Below are 21,048 nucleotides of genomic sequence, written 5' to 3' on the forward strand. Positions count from 1 at the left end.
TGAGTTTGGCATACAAAGGGGGAAATAGCCATAACAGTTCCCAATCACCTTCTTTTACAATTATTATTGGTGGGAAAAACCACAGCAAATACCTTTTGATTTAAATTATTCTTTTCTTCTCTGAATATGAAAGTGTTCTATTCCTTCAAACAGTAAGATAAAACTGTCATGATAAGTTTACCTTTCTCAGTAAATTTCCCAAATCTTTTAATTTATTTCAATCTTATAATTTTATCTGACAATTTCTATCGTACCAAGCCCTCTTTTTCTACTATTTTCGTTGCTTCAAATCCCAACATTCCCAAGAAGTCAACATTCAGACTTTACCGTGCCCCCCCCCCCCGCCCCTATTCATCAGTACACACTGACCTTAACAGAAATATAATCTGGATGAACTGACAATTTTTCCCACATTCAATTATATGTTTCTGAAGATTAAGATGTCTTCCCTCATAATTGCTAGACATACTCAGTCACCAGAAGCCCCCCTCCCAACCCACCCCCACCTTGCTGATATTCAGTATAAAACACTGCACAATTCCATCTGTTTTGCCATGCCTCCTTGCAGACACCATCTTAGTGGCCTTAGTACTCAGCTATAGAGGGCCTCAATTTTATTCACACATTTGACAAATCTGACCAGCAAACTAACAGGCTGGACAGCTTGTTAGTCATCAGAGAGGCCCAGGCTTTTAAAAATTCATAAAAGAAAATTGCCAACTACAGTAGTGTGTGTTACATTTCCAGACTATGTCAAATACTTCCACTTTCTTTCTTCTGGTTTTCTTGAAATATTTTGGGCTTACTGCTCTCACCTTTGTTTTCATTATTAATGAGCTCTTTAGTTCTTTACAACACAATTGCTGTCCAAGTTTACTAAATATTTAGGTTGTGCATTAATCTTGATAAATAAGAAATACTGGCTCAAAAGCAACAGCTGTTTCAACTCGAAAAGGATGAAACTTGCTAACCACATATCTAGCTTTTATATCATCCTCAGATTTGCCAGAAATGTCACAAAAATTACGCAAAATAGAAAGACTTAATACTTGACAAATCTGAGATCTATCCATATAATCTGCAACATCTGATAACCATTAAAATACTTAATGAGACTGATTTGCGAATCATATTCATTAAAAGGTCTCTATCTGGGAATGCCATACAGCAAGGCAAGAAAATTACAAGCAAGGATAATAAAGTGTAAATAAAACCAGCTGGTTGAATTTGATTATTAAAATTATACAACCATTGTGCATTTTAATTCCCCATCAAATTAGACCAGCCTTTAAAACGGCAGGCATCGCTGAGCAAAGGTTGTTTTTTAGACCTTTGCTTAGGGATACTCGCATATGGAACTTTTTCTAAATTAAGTATTCTGTGCAGTCAGACACTAGGATGATAGGATCAGAGGAGTTGATAGACCAGTATCTCGGGGTGGGGGGAAGGGGGCAGGGGGGTCAGGGGGACCAGATTGGCTGCTTTACACATGGCAGAGAGAGGGTCAGCAAAGGAGAGATGTAGATTTAATGTGTTTTCCCAAAATGTACTGGTTTGGATATTTATGAGTCACAATACTTACCTGTCTCCAGTTTATTTATGCACTTTCCATAGATCTACCTACCTACTTCACTGGTTAAAGTTTAGCACTGCAGATTCTCTAACCCCACATCCAATACTCACCCGCTTTCCTCTCCCTTCAGATCGAACATTCAGGAAAAGTTCACCTGCAGTGTTTTCCTGGAATATTTACTTGCTTTCTTTCCTACCAAAGTGTTCTTTACATTCTATTATGAAGTTAACTCTACCAGTGCAAACCTCAAATACCTCAATGGTTTGGGTATTCCCGAAAACTGACTGGATTGGGGATTAATGAGCGACGGTACTTACTCGTAGGAATGGAGGGCCCAGTGCTACAAACGTTTCCAGTCATGTAGCTCAGGTAGATGGGGAAAGTGCAAAAGTAGTGTGGGGACAGGTACGAGAAGAGAGTTAATTAATCACAACAGATGTCACTGTTGCCAGTGACTTATTACCCTTTCTGGTAATTAAACTGAACACGTAACAGGAGAGGAGCAATCCTAGTTGTAAACACACATTTACATATCCGAAACTTCCAAAAAATTCCAAGAATTACTTTTAGCAGTTAAGGCAGATGAAAGTATCTCATGCATTCAAACACTTGTAGACCATGCTAAAATGGTGATGCTCAATAACATGAAGAATGCAATACCAAAAGGATTAAAGCATGATAAAAATCTTAGCTTCTGAATGGTAGATTCAGAAGGAAGGGGGCAGTGACCTTAGAAAAGGAGGGTCAGTGGGGTGCAGTGCACTGTAATAGGCTAGTAGTAAGATGGGAATGTGTATGTATAGGAGGCAGGTAGGCATGAAACAGATCCTTCGTTTTCCCATTCCTTCTACAATATTATAAAATATACATCAAATTAAATGAAAAAGAGGTAACGACAAGCTAATAGATTCTGATGATCTAAACAAACAAATGTATCCTAACTTTACAAATATTATTCATTCCCTTAATAGCATAAATTTACAACTCACTTCAAATAAATACCTTCCTTACAACCTGACAAGCAATTTGGAAATATTACTAAACTGTCGGCAGGCTCTGATGAAGAATACACATATCATCATACAATAACTCATCATTATCCCGGACAGGTATCACCGTGACTTCCGATTCTCTGTCCAAACACGGTAATAATTTGCTCCCATTTTCTCCATAAAATGCTAAGGGATGCCGTTCTTTGCGAATGATAAGTAATTTTTCCTGCTGCGGTTTGAATATTTAGATTATGGTGATTCATGACACGCTGTTGCGGTGAAATCGGTGATATACGGAGACAGACGCTGGTTGGTACCGAGATGGTTTTAGATTACTTCTAATCAATATCCTGTCTTTCAGGACTTACCAGAATCTACCGTGGTTGCCTTTCTTTTGATCTTCCACGGCTTCAACAGAATATCACATTTGTATTTTGTAAGCAAACAGTTCTATCTGAATCCCATGTTCACTGTTCAAATATCACACTTTATTCTCACATGACAACATCAACTGAGAATCTGCTATGAAGGTCTAAATATTTTACTGCAGAAGCACAAAACAAATGTCTGAATGTATACGTTACAGTACATTAATCAAAATAAATGGACTAAGTACTAAGCCTCTTCAAAAACTTCATCACTAATTTGACAACCAGAATATTCGTAACAAATTAAGTCAGCCAAGGTGCTGCCAGTTTAGAAGTTATTGTTGTAGGGATATAGATAGGACAGCCAAAAGCTTTTCCATGGGGGCAGGCAGCACCTATTTGCTACAAAAAAAACTTAAATATAAAAAACAGTTTTCTGACCATTTGTGGGAGACCAGACAAATATTTGGGGGCTTAGAACTTCCCAAACCTTCAAGAGAAGTAAATGATGAAAGGACTGTTTTTTTTTGTAATTTGTTACATCATTGTGACCATTTCAGCTATTTGTGAAGTAAATCCTATATTTTTGAAATGTTAACGGACAAAAGCCGCAAAACATGTCAAGCAGTGGTTTGTTGAATTCAGAGGCACAGTAGTCTACTAGTCTGTTAGAGATTTAAGTTCTGGGCATGGACTTTAATTTTGAAAACAAGCCTCGCAGATGTTTTGTAGTGGTGGGGCCTATGAACATGATTCTGGAAGTCTGGTTTGCAGTCAATTTTCTGGCCAACTGAGCTGAAAAACCGAAAAAACCGGAAAAACCGAAATGTGAATTGCAAATACTGAAAAAAAAAAGTTTGTTGACTTTGGTTTCTCCTATATACTGTTCTTTTTGCAATATGAAAGTAAATTGCAACAAGAGAAAGCTTTTCTGATAGACGACATTGTCAGCTACGATCGGCACACGCCATGACCAGTGCTTGAGGATGGATAGCTAGGCCTAACATTAGGCTATGCAGCCCTTATATGCTTGCATCAGTTAGGTGACCTTGTAGTATTGAACTGACCTTGGTGGCCAACGTTAGTAGTTGTGAGAAGTACACACTCAAATGACGAGATATAGTTCAAAATTAATTGTTATATCCAACGTGTTTATCCTCTTTCTGTTGTTCTTACTATTTAACTTCAATTTAATAGTAGAGGATACGGAGAAAATCTTTTCAAACACATTGATCACAGTTCGTGTTCAAAAAATGAACGTTAAAACTTGAAAGGTACATTGCGCAATCCACAATACCATATGACATGTACAGTCGCAGGGGGGGGCTCTGTGAGTTTAACAACTAAGATGCAACAAGTAACAGAACAATCATGGGGGGGTCTCTGAGTTTAACAACTAAGATGCAACAAGTAACTTTAGAACAATCACGGGGGGGGGGGGCTCTGAGTTTAACAACTAAGATGCAACAAGTAACATTAGAACAATCACAGTCCATTATTCACAAGAGACAACTGGCGTCAGGCTTGAGTCAAGGAATATTAAAGGAGTAAAAATGTTGCATACATGGCTGGAAATTACAGATGTTGCTGTTGGGACAATTCTCCTTTGTACGCTAATAGATTTTATTTTCTTTGTAAGTTTCCTTTAAACATTTCTTCTTATCAGTTATCAGACAAGGCGTCTCTCAGTTGGTTTTTCGTTTATGTTGAAGAACACATGTTTCCAACTTAAACGTTAACAATTTATATTCTTTGCCGACCTAATCCCCGCTTTTGCCAGCGATATTTTTCAACTTGTACTTGAAAGTGTAGACAGTAATACTCTTCACTCCTTGAAGAGAAATTTATTTTACCGCCAAGATACCACCCGGGAACATGGCTAGAGCCTCGTGCAATTTGGTACTGTACCTTCATTGGACCAATCATATTGTAAGGCATTTTTTTTTTACGATCTCAAATTGGTCATAATGGGGTTTACGCTCAGCCCTCATCTCCGAAAATAAAACATGTAATTTAACATGACCGTTAAATTTTTTTCTGAACACGAATTTGAACTTCGTGAAGTACAGTAAACACAAGACAAATGATACGTGTGCGTGATGTTAAAACTTTAAGAAAATATTTCACTAATACATTTCTTTTGGACATATTTACTTCAGTTTAGTTAACGTGGGTTATAAAATGAGAGTCGTGAAGGCAGTAACATTTCTTGAATTTATTCTTCTTATTTTTAACAATTTACTGCGAACGAACAGACTTGAACTCGCTGTTGGTAAAGCTTCAAAAATACGCATCTTAGCGATCGAGATTTGGATATTTTCAATGCAATTTGGGAGGGGGAAAAAAACGGTTTTGAGCCAGATTCGGTTTTTTGCTAGAGAAAAACCAGTTTTAAGTTTTTACGAAACCGTGCAAGCTTACATGTACCATGTATATGAGAAATACTAAGCAGTTGTATGGTACACAATGTTAAGTCTGTGAAGTAAAACAGTTACTACAGTATAGGGTCTAGACATATACCATCCTCGATCCTGCTATATCATTCATTCATTCATTCATTGTTTGCAAAACAAAGTCGTCTAAGAGGCTCTACTTTAACAGAGTATAGTCCCCAAATTGACCAGGTTTGGATATTTAAGAGTGATGAGCCTGCCAGTCTCGTGTCTCTCTAGGCACTGTACCGGCCGCAAGAGTGCTGAGGTTGTGAAGAGACATGTAGCAAGGAAGCAACATTTATTCACCATGTTGGTAGCTACTGAATACAATGAGTTTTAAAACCCATTTGAATACAAGTCTTTTGACTCAAACCTAGATGATTACTGAAAATATCAGTGATTGAGTCCTACGTGCAAATGCATCATGTATCTATCCAGACCATTGAATAATTCATGTACACATAAAATGTTATATTTTGAATGTCATTAGGGATAACTTATCCCATCTTTGCCACAGGTGCAACATTTTATTGGTGCACACTGACTACAGTATTTGTCTTTGTATATATATAATCAATTTAATTTTGCTGCATATCTGATGAGGATGTCAGTAAATTTGATTCAAACTTTCAAATGTAGAAGATATCAACATTCTAAATCAGTCTCGTGCTCACATTAATCAACATACTGTAGATGAAGTGAGGGATGAAAGAGAGAGAGGATAGGCATTATCTATTTTCAATACTTTGTGCAAATTGATGAATGAGGTTTTAAGGAAGCTAATTTGCTGCAAAACTATCCTGCAGTTTATGAGAGTGCAATTGATTAGACTTATGAGGAGACAGGTAAGTAAGAGTAACATATATCCAAAAATCCAAAAAATTAAAAGTTTTCTCATTCCTTCACCTCTACCTTATCACTCCTCTCTCCATAATTTAAGCAAATATGAGTGTTTAAAAGGTAAATTTGATGAGAAATAAAATGATGCTAGGCACTGTGGTGGTTAGAATAGTGATGCTAAAGAAAGACTGGAAATAACATATTACATACACCTGTGGCATTTATAGATAAAACTCATAACTTTCATATTCTTATGTACGACGTTGTGAAACCCTACATTTGCCCTTTACACTAAAAACAACTGCCATCTCTATGCACAGAAAGGTTTAATCATTTTCAAGTCTGCCCAAAGCGTCCTAGTTTAAAATGCTGGATGTCCCCAACGTACAGTAAAGGTTAAAAACAGACTGCCATATTGCCTTGCTCCAGAAACACTGTTTTCTAACATCCTGTGCATATGTAACATATCACCTAGTCAAATTGTAGTTTCAAATACGTTTCACAGGTAGTTGGTATTGATATCTAACATAAATGTAGAAAATCACTCTGCACTCTGCAATAATTCCACATTACAAGGGTTGTTAACTTGACTACAACAGGCCCAAGTTTTAATATGCCTGTGCCACCAAATCACCAGGTCTGTGACAGTCAGAGAATGAGATCGAAAAGGACAAGTTCAGAGAGGGAATAAAAATTCACCCGAAAGAAACCTGTAATTGAAAAGGATATTTTATTGAACAACTACGGTAGTTGAAGAACGTGGTAAAGTACCAAGAGAAGTTCAGATGGTTACAGATTCAAGCGATTTGGCCCGATAAAAATCCTGCTCGAAAAGTACACTTCCAGACACTTTGGGTGGTATGATTAGAAGGAGGGTCAGCGACCAGTCACTGAGGGCATACAGGGTTCAAAGGTTACCAGATCACTCTAGACGTGTAGGGCAATAGTGCTGAGGTTGTGGCGAGAGGGGTCAGCACTATAAGCGATATTAAATCCACCGTGTTCCATTAGATACATACGCACGCACCTACATAATCACTTACACCGGTCTGCAGCTAGGTTGCCAATGTGCAATTTAATGCAAGGCCATGTATACAGCTTTGAGCTTTAAACCTACTGTGACTTCCGTGTATCTCTACAAGCACAAACATTTAATCCCTTGCCAACCTGTCCTGCTTTATGATGCTGGACTTCCCCAAAAGAGATGTAAAGAGCAGACTATTGTATCATAATATCATTAAGTTCCACAAATTCAAGTCAAGTAGAGAGTATTTCTAACATATATTCAAGGAGTCAAATTGCATTTTCTTGACAATTTTAACTGGTAGGTAATAGTGTACGGTATTAACAGCATGCATGGCAGCTCTACAGTGAGTCTACAAGTGACAGGTATTTATCGGCGAGTACCGTTTTTACTGCAGACACAAAGAAAGACCTACAGTACAGGTGCAGATTTTTAACATCTTCAATTTTCCGCCATTTTGGTAAATATTACCCATTCACATGGACATGCATGTACACAACGTGAAAGAAAACCACAATGAAACGTAGAACAATGAAATGAGCGAATGAATAAACGGACTGCTCATGGAAGGTAAATAAAAGTAAAAGCAGTTTATATTTATCAAGTTTGATTAGTTTATATTGATCGGTTTGATCAGTTTATCAGTTTATATTTATCAAGATCAAAGTAATGATTTTTTTTTCTTTTTTCTTTTCTTTTCTTCTTCTTTTCATTCTTGTACTTGCGATGCAGCACGAAAACATTTTGGATATCTCCTGAAACCACAGCATCATGGACTAATGAACATTTAGCTTCATACTTTTCCATTCCATTTAGATTTGACATCCTAGTAGATATTTGTTTAATCTTTTTAGACTCCATCAGTGTTTTCAATGTGAATCTATGAGATCACACCTGTTGCTTCGAGTGATTCCTTACAAGCTTCTCATTTCGAATGAATATGTTAAAAAAAAAAATATGGAAATGGCATGTTGGAAACTAAAAACTTGATGCAAATTCACCAGGATGCTGAATTACACATTTCTAGAAACATGATCAAACAATCAAAGCAGTCAGTTTCATTTTTATGATTTAAATAGTACAATCCTAGTTGCTTTTCTCATTAGATTCACTTTTTTCTACAAGGGAAATATCCCTTTTTCAGTCCTGGGCTGGCATGCAATTCACCATAATCAATGCTTCACTGTATCAGTTTTGGAACACAATGCAATGCATTCCACCAAACTATTATTTTGTTTGAAAGAAGGAAGCATATTTAAAAAAGAAGTGTACCCACACACACGTAAGACAAACAGACACACACGTGTACACACACACTATGACCACCGGGATTCCCGTTGCTTTAACCAAAGAATGATAAATAGTTCAAATTCAAAGAAACCTAGCCCTTGACATTGCTTTCGTTAATTTATTTTAAATCCTGTGAATATCTTTTCAAAAGATGGAAAGTAGTTAAAATTATCATTTCAAGAAAGTTGTATAATTTTAATTCCTAAGGCCATTCTTGTAATCTGAACTACTTGTTTGAATAATATATATATTTATATATACAGTGCTCACCACAGTACATGTAATGCAAATAACTGCATGATGATGCAAGTAGAGCATGTAATAACATTATACCAGCCATGAGAATTGTACGACAGATCTATGACAAGTTACCACTGTAGAAGGACTTAATGACTATGTCACAAGCCAGCAAGTGCCCAGCGATAAGATGCGGAAACGAAGCTTTCACTGCACTTAAGAACAGTCGAATATGAATGCTGTACTATACCAGAAATGAAATCATACAAGGTGGGTGCTTCACACTTGAATGAGCTCTCGATATCAGCGACACACAGAGACAAAATCGTAAAAGTCAATGAGAGACTTCAAAGCATCGCTGACGAAAGATGAATGATGAAACTGAAGGATACGTGAATAATATTGTATAAAATCACAAACAGAATGTTACAAAGGTATTATTATCTCTGTACCTGTACCTCGAGAATATCATTAACATTAATTTTGGGGGGGCGGTGAGGTTAAATATGTTGGCAAGTAAAAGCTGCGAACGATTCTGCAGGAAGACTGATGTAGTAGACACACCCACAAACACTCTGACAGTGAAATTTAAGTCCTAAACCCATAACAAACAAACGTATTCAGAGAGCAATTGATTGCAGTCTAAATGTCTTAATATATGGCTATTGGTTATATTCATGGAGACCAAATCTGTTTACTCTAAAACATTTCATGGATATGACTGCTCTCCGGAAGTAGAACAAATAGATTTTTCAACTTGAAATGTGTTACCGAACATATCACCTGTTGTGGTGCTTCTAACCTACAGTGGACACAAAGCAGTCCCTATCATCCTCCATACTGAATATGGGGCAAATTAAGGTACACTGCAGTTAATAGTACAACAGTAACATGGTTAAGTGATTCCTTGTCATAGTTTATGAGGGAGCAATATTAAACTATATCACTACAACAAGATCTTGAAGTTTTGACCATCCATTTGTTGACAGTGCTACAGTACCTTCTTCAACTAATCTGGACCTACATACCATGTTTGAAGTTCATCCAAGCTTTCCGTTTTTTCTTCATCATGTTTATACAAGGTTTTCAGCCTTTGATCTGTTGAATGTTGACATTTACATAAATCAATGAGGTTCTTTTACTCACTAAGGTAGACCTGCATACCAATAATCACATTCTTTCAAGATTTTTCTTTGCTCTGAATGTGAAAGGATATCAGATTTTGATCTCTGTTGACACTAAATAACCTTTGACCTCTACATAACACGAAACAACAGGGTTCTATTTATTCAACAGTGTATACTTTAAAGTCAAATATATTGAATAGCCAATTAGACATATCACACATATACACATCCCAATCAAGCCCCCCTGCCCTTCCCCCCCCCCCCATTTATAATTACTGTTAGGAATGGCACTTTGTACCTTGCAGAGTAATGCTAATGATCAAAACTTAAATATTTCTTGAACAGGTAAAATTTGCCTTAGTAATCATGTACTTTACCTACCCAAACCACAAGCTTGAATACAAGCAATTTGAAGATATATGCATTCATTCATTGAAGTCAGAATGTTAGTCCACTCCCTAATTGCCAAGTGTAACATGACACCTTCAAATCAATACAAAACGCTATCAAATAGAAACTATTTATATCATTCTCATCCCTGGACAATGTTGACTTGGAGACCTCCAACACTTACTGGATAAGTAGCGGGATAATACATACAACACTGTCATAGCAGATCAACTATGATTTATTGCACCACTCATTCTAAAGCTTTTACCAACCCTCCGGTTTGGCTTAGTGAGATAGATTGGCTCCCCTCCCCCCCCCCCCCCCGTTACGTTTACATAGATGGTTGCAACAGGGAAAACAAATATATAAACTGTATGGACGGTCAGTCATTTCTGAATGTGTGGAAATAAGGCACACAAAGGGGATGCTTCGGATGACGACGACAGCCGCGATGATGAACTGAACTAAATAGTCTTGAGGTGCCACTTCCTTTGAGGGATAGTAGGATATGTGACTCTATGTTTGCATTTTTTGTTTCCCCAGCCCAACCTTTTTTTCTTTCATACCTGTTGCAGTGAAAAATGACCAAAAGTCAAATATGCATTTATAATGCTGTACAAGCTCTGCCTCACTGCAATAATAGACAAACATGTGTGTGCAGAAAAACACTGGCCAACCCAGGATTTGGCTCATAATAAAATCACAGACAAATAAACTCCCACACAAATCTTTCTTTTTTATGGTTTAGTCTACACCAAAGGTTTCCAGAAAGTTCAATGCATATTGCTGTGTAACCACTAACCATACTTACATATATTTATATATCTGTTACCCAATAAAAATAAACGAAAATGGAAGGTATTATGTAAATGAAATGAAGTGGAATTCCCCCAAACCGTAAAAAAACATGTTGGAAGAATTAGATAGAGGTATTTCATAGGCACATATCTATGCAAATGCTAAACAGGGGAAAAGCAAAGGGAAAATACCTGAATTCTTGTGACCTTTTATGTTAAGTTCATATTTAACGGTAAATGTGCACACAACATGACCTGAAATACACTCAGTTACACACCTAACATAATCTCCACAGGAGAATGGTGACTTCAATTTGGATTTCTTAGTAAAGAAGAATATACCACCTTCACTTGTTCAGGTCACCATTTAATTTTAAAGTTCCTCCTGTTTACTAGTATAAGGTGCAGTTATCAAATGTCTGGATTTCATTAACAGTTAATGTAGAAACCCCTGATTTTGGGTATCTATACACCCATCTCTTACCCGCCCTGACCCTCCTACTATTCCACTTTCCCATCGAGCTAGCCTATTAAGTGGTACCATTGTAGCACTGCACCTCCATTCACTCCCCCCCCCAAAACCCACTCCCCATCCCCAAACCCTACTTCCCAAGTCAACAATGCCCATCACACGTTATACTGACTTTGCGAATGATAGATACAGAAATAAGTGAGAGGTGAAGGGTGTTGATTCGGAGAAGGGTCAAAAGGCTCAGTGCTAAAATGTTTCTAGTTAGTCGGCTAAATACAGTATCTTGGGAAAGTACAATAGTAGAATCAGTTAAGAGCAGGAAAATAATTTATTTGGTATCGCATCGCAAAATGTGCAAAGTTGTATACATAGCAATTGTACACAGGAACCACATTATAACAGAGAGCATTTTACCATTATCTTCACCTTCCCCTTACCCTAGGTTCACCTTTATAATCTCTTAGCTAGCTGCACAGACAGGAAGTCCTCCTACATCACACTTCCCAGAAAGATGACTAACAGAACTATTTACAAGCCAACAATAAACATTATAACCTACTTTATAACACCCTTTTAAGTACTGGTAAATCACTTACACTTTGACCTCCACAGTACCTCTCTGCAACAGAACCCTTACATCTGCCTGTGCACCTAATATCAGATCTCTGTGGAATGATTGCCAATGATCATTTCTTAATTTATAGCTTAAAATTCTGTTTACTAGAAAAGGTAAATATGTGGGCAGAGTAAATTCCTGTCCCATCCTCTGTAATCCAATGTCAAGAGTATATAAGATGTAACTTTCACCAATTGTTGTCAGTGTGATTCAACCTGTAGGAGCCGTGCTTAGGACAGTTCTCTCAAGCTTACCTTCTCCTGCTGACACACTCACTGTACTCAGTAGATATCTAGCCAGTTGAAGATCTAATATATATACCATTTAATTCAACTACTTGTCGTGTCCTTATTTCTTGTTTACACACCGCTGTGACAATTTGGTGGAGCAGCCACGCAGTGACAATAGTATTTTTATTTGTGACAAAAGTGGTTCAAAACTGCTACCTGTGTACAGAATTTGTAAACTTATTCCCTGAAGAGAGAAGCGCAGCAAAATCACATGATCAGTTCCATTGTTATAAAATTTAATTTATTGCTCTTGTCTGACATCCAACTGATATCACAACCTAATAAATTACACCCATATGTCACCACAAATATGATTTTATTCAGATACACTTTGTGTGTGTGTTTTTGGTGGTACATTACTTCTCAAACATTATCATCAAAACATATTATTCAATCAATATTGTCATTCATGCATTCAAAGGATCAATAGCAGAGTCTGTATGTTTGTTTATAGAATGACCTCCTTCTGTGAACTGTTTGGCTAACTGAGCAGTTAATAGCATGGAATAACCAATGCAGTGACAACGACCTTAATAACACCCTACCATAAATGCACTTTGTTGGGCATTCCCCTTGAATCCTTATAGTAAGTTCATATTCAAGTCAGTGCAAATTATGTTTAGAACCACCGACTTAGATACAGACTATAATATTACTTTCATCTTGTATTGATTATGTCATCACCAACACATATTAATCACATTCCTTTCTTTCTGTTTTATTTTGTCTTCCTTTGTTCTTTCCTTTCTTTCTTTCCACCCCCCTTCCCCTCCCCACCCCCATTTTTTACGGGGGGGCTTTTTATATTTTCCTTTCTTTGCAAGCTCTAATGAAAAGAACACTAACTCAGCTACAGTACAGTATATTCAGCTGCAAGTTGACAAGGTATCCGGGATATGGAAAGTTGTCGGTAATTTTAAACATGATATTAGCGAAGTGGTCAATGCATATGGTAGCACACATCGAACAAGTAAGGAACCTGTGCGTGTGTGAATGTTCCACCCATTCTAGTATGGAGAATGTTACACAACCTAATGTTGTCAGAAACACTTATAATTCAAGACGATATTGGTCAAAAACTTCCAAACCAATGTCACAAGCAATATCCATCTACGATGTAGCAGGTTCCATACAAGCTCCCAACCTGACTGTGAGTAATTTCCTCTGGCTTTTGAGTTGAATTTACAAGAGTCAGGGGTCCAAATTACTCTCAACAAACTGCTTTTTAACTTTTCTAAATGTTGTAAATTTAAAAGGATATTTGATGACTGTCACAGTAAACATTCCAGATTGCATTTTGTTTTAAAAATAGCTAATTATATTTTTCTAATTACTGAAACATCCCACTAAAATGGTGACAACAAGCAACAGTTGTAATATGTGCCCACTACAAAAATAAAATCAATCCACAACCAAGCTCAGTTACCCAGGCAACTATCAAATAATAAATGAGTACAATATAGGCAAAAAAGCCACAAACCAGCCAGAAGGAGTGATTGGCAGCACATTGGCCACATTATTATGGTAGCTCCCTCCTCTACATAAACTGAACTGTGCTATGTCTTTCCTGTGTTTCTCTCTGTAAACATTTGCAAATTTAAAGCCCCAAAACAGGTTGTATTTAAGTTCTTTAATAACTTCCTTTAAGAATTAAAGCTTATTGTTCTTCCTTTATGTTTCGCATAGATTGTACGTATATATATTGTTGGGAAACAACAAATAAATTAAATCAGATCAGATCAAGACACTCTGCCATTGATTAACAGATAGCAGATGCCATCTTCAGTTGATGTTCCGTCACCATAATTGGATATGAAAGTAATTTAAGATCAAATACATCAATAGCATCAAGCTTTGGATGTTTAATACCCATCTACGTAGGTTGTGAAGACTTGCAAAATCTTCTGATCAAACCAAGATCATTTATGGTATAAAAATATCGTTTAACTACTAAATTCTGAAATTTAACTTCGCATACATAGGAGAAGAGGAAACTAGAAGTAAATTGGCAGGAAGGAACTATCACTTAGATAGGCAGACACTCTAGGCAGACACTGGGAACTGAACAAGAAAAAATTTGTTATGAATCAAAATCCTAAAATACTGTAAACACAGTGGAAGGATACACAACAGGTGTATATAACATATCCAGTTGTGGCTTAATTAACAAAAGACAGAAAAATTGGAAATGATGGACTTTGTACAGGACACCGTCTCAGAGAAGATCACATACTATTGGGCTTTGAAACAAGTTGGCATGGGGCACTTCATGTGGAGGCCAAGATTAAATGGGATGGAGGAATTTCATAGTGGTAGGTGTAGTGGCACCAGTACAGATGACAAAAAAAACAAGGAGTTTGTAAAAGTACTCCATTTCAAGATGTAGTTCCCTGCAAAATTTCACAAGATATCATATTTATAAGCATCATCAGCTAGGACTTGAGATTTAGCAATTAATTGTTAAGTCTGTGACATTTTACGAAGTGAAATGTTCTGCTTAAACTCTTCTTTGCCTGAAATGATATGTGATACATGTATGCTGTTCATATTGCATCCAACATGATATTTACACTGTAAGTAAACTTTTAGTGTTCAAAAGAGACATTTGCCTTTTAAGATACTAATGGAAATCCTCTGTGTTACCGTATGTGTATCATTCGTTAAACGATTAGTATATATACTGACTAAATTATAGATGAAAAACAGATTTTTGGGCTCACATATTTAGCAAATTATGATATCATTATTACATACATTGGTTTTGATGTGAATTGCTATGCTGTTTGCTTGATATAGTCACCATTCTACATTTTAACTTACTGCAAAGTTTTGTCTTTTTGTCTTTTTTTCATTTTCTAAAGTACCATAAATATGCTATCATGAAAACACAAGATTAATGCAGAAGAAATGTGTTCAATTAACCAATTGCTAAGATTAAACATAAAACCAATTTCAAGAAATTAAAAATACCTTGCTTATAAAACTCTCAACTTTTCAGAGACCTGTTATGAAGTAATCACGTTGACTATTCTTTCTTTTACAAAACCGGTAACGGCTGATTAACTCTCCTCTCAGAATATTTGCACATTTAGGGTGAGTTTACTGCATGTGCTTACAGTATAAAGGTTTGTTGTTAAGTGCTCAAATTAATTTCCCTCCAATGCTTGATTCACTCTTTTACCACTTGATGCCTCTAGAGGAATAATGAGGTTGTCAGATGATAAAGATTATAATCTTAAGATTTCTATAGAACTTTCCTTCTCTTTCTCTCTCCAAACCTACAGGTATGAATCCAGATCTGGTATTCAAGTACTACAGAAGATACTCTTACAAAAATTGAATTCTTTGGAGTAGATCAACACATAATCTCCAATTAATAATTCAATAGTGTTTTAGGTTTTAAAATTAAAGGCAGAAGTAGAAAATGGGACCAAAACAAACAAATGCTATTGTATGTCTATCCCCCCCCCTGCTCCATTAAATTTTCTTTCCTGAAAAAAAGGTCACAAGTAGCTCCATAATTTTTTCACAAAGAAAACCTTCATTTATATCAAATAATATAAATAAAATATCCAAATCTGACATCACAGCTTCGAGAATGAAGATTACTTCTTCTTTTTCTTTGTTAAACCTGAATTTGCTTGGTAAATTTGTAAGAGCGGCTTGTTGTGTTAATCAGCCGTAATGTTATCGTCATCATACAAAACATTGACATGATCATTTCAATTCAAAATATGGAATAACACCTTCTGGCTTAATACAATGAGGTGACAAAATTACACTTTTTACAAACGTCTTTAAATGATAATGTGCAATAAGACCCTCTGAGCCAATTCAGTAGCAAAACAAGCTATATGGGGATAACATTCACAGCATCCTGTCTTGTTAAATGTCATACCAAATGCTAAAGGTTATTACTAAATCTTTTTCTTTCAAATATACATTAGTTTATTGCAGCATGAAGAGGCAGAAAACACATTAACTCACAACTTGTAATTATGCAAGGTCTATTAAAGGGTAACTATTTTTTAAACAAGTAAATTACTGTGCAATAAACACATCCTGATGAGTGCAGGTTTTCAATACTATATACATGAACATTCCTTGGTATTACAGTACTCTGTTCATTACTCATCAGCAACCTACAGTAAACTTCAAGGTCATTGCACAACCTGTACAAATCTTTGTTACCACACACAATTGAATTTTGGATTACTACTTCATTGACAATTGTCTGTGTTGGCCACAAATATCTGCTTTGGGCTTCAAATATATCACACTTCGATATTCGATAAGGTATGTGACATGTGTACCTTCCTAATGAACTTCTTGATAAATATGATTTGTGAACTGTCTGCTTCTGTTCTCAAGACTATAAGTTCCGAAATACCTGATACTTGTAGTACCCTACTCACAAAAATATTTAATGTGATACCTGCACACATGTGATCTGATAATTTACCTGACAGGTGAAGTCTTTGCCAGACAGCTTTAAACGATAGACATGCAAACATACAATAAGTTATGGAAGATTTTAACATGCTTAATTGAAAATTTAGTCAAATTTTGACCAGCTTCATTAAATAGACCAAATGTATGTATACACCACAAAAGTAGTATTGACTCCATCTACTAAGTTTGGTGAACACTCACTGAACTGAGATGAAGGGCATAATTATATCCAGCTTGACAACACTGGGCTAGCAAGATAACATAAATCACATAAATTTACTAGTTTGGTGCTGAGGCCTCTTTGGTACGGAGGACACTCTCAATAGTACATACTGTAGCATGTTAATGTGTCAATCACTTAATCACCATATTATGTTGTGGTCTTATGAATGCAAAGATGTGGAGAGGCCTGGCCTAAGTGCAATTCTACCATATCATATTGCAAAGTTAGCACAAAGACTGTCATGCAAAATAGACTTCCTGAAATTTTGACCAAAATTGGATGAGAGGGAGAAAAAAGTCTGGTTACACTTACATATCTCAGACATGTGTGAACAAAGATCTGCCTGACTCCCTTCTTGTGATCAGTATGGTATCTTACCCTTCAAATTCAGTCCTAATCATTAATATCCTTCTCCAAGGATTAAAATTATAAGTAAAAAAAGCATCATGTGTAAGGCCTACTTCTTCACTTCCACAATCACTTTACTGCATCTAAAAGTTTTTGGTATAATGTAGCCACTTTTTGACCTGAAATATTGGCTTAATGGCTTCGGACAAAGTACCGGTAAATCTACAGTTCTGGGGAATTTAATATTTTGGAGCTAAAAAATCTGCTTCAAATTATATTAAGTAGGCTTAGTATGTCCACTTATAGTCTCAACACAAAACATACTTCAAATTAATTGTTGCTTTCAATCTGCTATTTAATATTTTGCATAATACATGGACATTAATGAAAATGCTTGGGCAAGACTATGCATACTAACTATTAGCAGTTTATTTACTAACACTACCTGCAACATTTTTGCATGAAATGGAGTCTTGGGGTTTTTTTGGGGGGGAGGGGGCAATATTTGGTTTGCTTTCTCAGAAAAATTTGCATATCATTTGGCTAAATTACTGTAGCCTCTAGCTCAGACTGACATTTGGGCTGAGCAGTCGCATAATGTTAAATAAAGCCTTAAGTTAAAGATATGATTTATTTGCTCCAATTATAGAAGTAGCACACTATAGCTAGGAAAGTTTTGTGATTACGTAATTGATCTGCCCTGCCACGGTCATAAATCGACCTCAGGCTCTTAAATTGGACTGCATAGCTTCTGAACACCATTAAGCTCTTAGTTTGTGTAAACACTGTGTGGAAATGTGTTCATGTCTGCAGTGTAGTTAATCATACTGCGTTCGCACAAAGACCCTCGTACAAGAAAAAAATGTGGCAGGCATTGCAGACTATTCTGTAAAAAGAGGTCATTTTATGACCAAGGCAGGTCGATTACATAATCACGAGAAACTTTTCCATGATAGCGTGCTATAGTTGCCATTAGTTGGGGTCTTTACAGCAGACCTTTAAAGGGCTCTACGCCTAGAACTACTTACATGCTATGTACAGTATCCCTAACCTAGGCCTCACAGATATAGTAGTAGAACTAGGGCTAACTAGTAGCTATACTACTAGTATCAACTGACCAGATAGGGCTCGATTAGTTTGTTACTATGTTAGTCATCACTCCTGGTCGGTAGGCCTAATTAAGTACGACCCTGCGTGGATGAGACATACAGGTCATTCAATACGTAGCCTAGCATATACTGACTTGAATCCTTTGCTAACTCAAGCGCAAACTTAAAATTAGCCTTTATCCAAACGTTAGGCGTACTGTGCTAGGTTTTACGTTAGGCTACTTTAACATTACGTTAACGTTAGGACTAACGTTGACTAACGGCGACCTGCACCAAGGGTTAGATTGAAAATATTGGCTCGAACTTCTTGTACATACGAGCATTTACGAAATGAATAATGCAAGAGTTTTGCTATTCTTACCAAATTGAGAACAGTGTCAACCACATCGTTATTGGAAATTTCCCCGACTTCCATCAGGCCAATCAACACCCCAAATTTCATTTTAGTCGTACAGTTTCCAGAAGCTGGCATACTTGCAGCGAATATATCCTTCTTCTCCGTCGGTTTCTCCTCCGGTTTCGCCGCCTCCGTCATCTCGTCGGTTTTATGATCCAGCGACTCTGGAATCACAGATTATTTACAACTTTGTTTTAATCCAACGAGCCACGATGATTTATCAATGATAGGTTGTACACAATATACAATAAGAGACATGACATGCAATGTTGATATCTATGCAAATGTACTGTGCATACGACAGTTCAGCACATCTAACACAGTAGGCTTAATGAACTTCACTAGCGTTCGTACAGTATAGTTCATATGATCAGCCTATACTGCTGTTTGGGTGTCTGCTTCATTCGTGGCTTGACTGATGTAAAACGCCTTGATCAAGCTTAAAACTAGCAATGTGTCAAGGTACTTTTGCGAGGCACCAAGAAAATTTTCATATCCGATTTACCTATCTGAGTTCAAATTGGTAATTTATAAGGAAAGAATATTTGTTGGGGAAAGTTGGAAAATAGGCAAACCGTATTTAATAAGAAGTAAACGTTTACCAAACAATTACATTTGATTATTTTCACGATGATAGAATTTGTATAAGCGTACGGAACTAAGAAGACTTTGGTGACGCTAGTGAGAAAGAATCTTCGAGCAACAGAAAATCGCACACTACTCCGACAATGTATTCACTTTCGGTTTTTTTTTCTCCTTTGCGTTCACTTTCCTTTCTTCGAAATAAAAAGTTTGTCGTCGGTTCTCCACGGTGCTGGTTTTCAAAAGAATTCTTGTATGTAATCATTGTCGCCGACGACGCACAAGTAAACTTGACATATGAAGAACTCGACCCACCTTGACAGACCAGACGACATCACTAAGAGGAACAAAATACTCAGTAGAGGCAGATTCAGAATTTAATGGGGTCGTTGAAGCCGATGATCATGTAGGAGCTTGGAGCATCCTCCCCGTAAGAAACAAAAGTAATAAAAGTTTAGATGTCAAATGGTGCATTCTGACAAAGGATTACTTAGGATTAATAAGTTAGGGTTTATGGGTAAATATTGTATAACGGAAGGACTGGGTGACTGCGTGAATTTTAAGTAAAGACTGAACAAAACAAAACTTCGTCGCCCACTTAAGAATTTACTGATCTGAGACTTATTTCTCATATTATACAAAATATTATAGGAGCACACTATAAATTGCCAACGCTCAATTTTATTTGCTATCTAAAGCGACAGTGTAGCCATGACAATGGTTTCGAAGAATATTTATCAGTTCAAAGCTTTGCTACATGACGAGAAGGGGATATCACGGAATCACTATCCGACACATTGTAGGCTGCCATATTAAACCATTAGCCTATATTGTCATACCCACAGAGATCGGCTTTATCGTGGATCGTGATGATGGGTTCATATCAACCTCTTCTAACTTGGTTTGCCACTGTCAATGCGCCATCCAAACTCCCTATAACCACTCTTAAGAGTGTTTTATATCCCTTTTTGCAAAGTTCGTCCTACTCTCTCCCGGGTTTCTTTTCCAATGGTGGAAAGCAGTGGATAAAATTACAAGATATGCCGGTTTTATATATACCTAACCATGAAAAGCATCTTCAAGAATTCCAAAATATAGCCTATACTTTCATCTTGACTATACACTAAGAATTTCACAATTTAATTTTTTTTACAACGTCCTTTTTCATCTCCTTCTTTTTGGCTGACTTGACAGAATACTCGTCATTGATACCCCCCCCCCCCCACCCACCCACTCCTGCCTCCCATACATATTTTTGGAATACCCTATATACCCTATTTAATTCCGAAATAACTTGCAGAAACAACTTTATGCCACATAAGTGCCAATTTTATTTTCTCCAGAGTCCAGTGAATTCTGAAGTGAAAGGCGATCCGACACAGAAATGGAGTAATAATGCATTTTCTGTCTGATTCTCTTATATGCTCAATCAACAATAGGTCGACTCAAATAAGTTAGTGGCGCTATGCCTAAATATGGACATATA

General features: G+C 36.7%; 1 protein-coding gene across 10 annotated transcripts in view; it reads right to left on the reverse strand.

Moving 5' to 3' along the window:
- Positions 1-19,371, reverse strand: part of LOC139979932 (neurobeachin-like) — a 282,051-nt gene extending 262,680 nt beyond the window's left edge. For 5 of the 10 annotated variants that reach the window (XM_071991177.1, XM_071991179.1, XM_071991180.1 and 2 more), the window contains exon 1: positions 18,945-19,370. In XM_071991177.1, the coding sequence (XP_071847278.1) occupies positions 18,945-19,118 (174 nt within the window). In that variant the 5' untranslated portion in view covers positions 19,119-19,370. Of the gene's footprint in view, positions 1-18,944 lie in introns of all 10 variants that reach the window. The other 5 variants (XM_071991176.1, XM_071991182.1, XM_071991181.1 and 2 more) reach the window with 3 other exon arrangements.
- Between the last annotated feature and the right edge of the window lie 1,677 nt (positions 19,372-21,048).

The sequence above is a fragment of the Apostichopus japonicus genome, chromosome 14 (assembly GCF_037975245.1).
Source record: "Apostichopus japonicus isolate 1M-3 chromosome 14, ASM3797524v1, whole genome shotgun sequence".
Taxonomy (NCBI): domain Eukaryota; kingdom Metazoa; phylum Echinodermata; class Holothuroidea; order Aspidochirotida; family Stichopodidae; genus Apostichopus; species Apostichopus japonicus.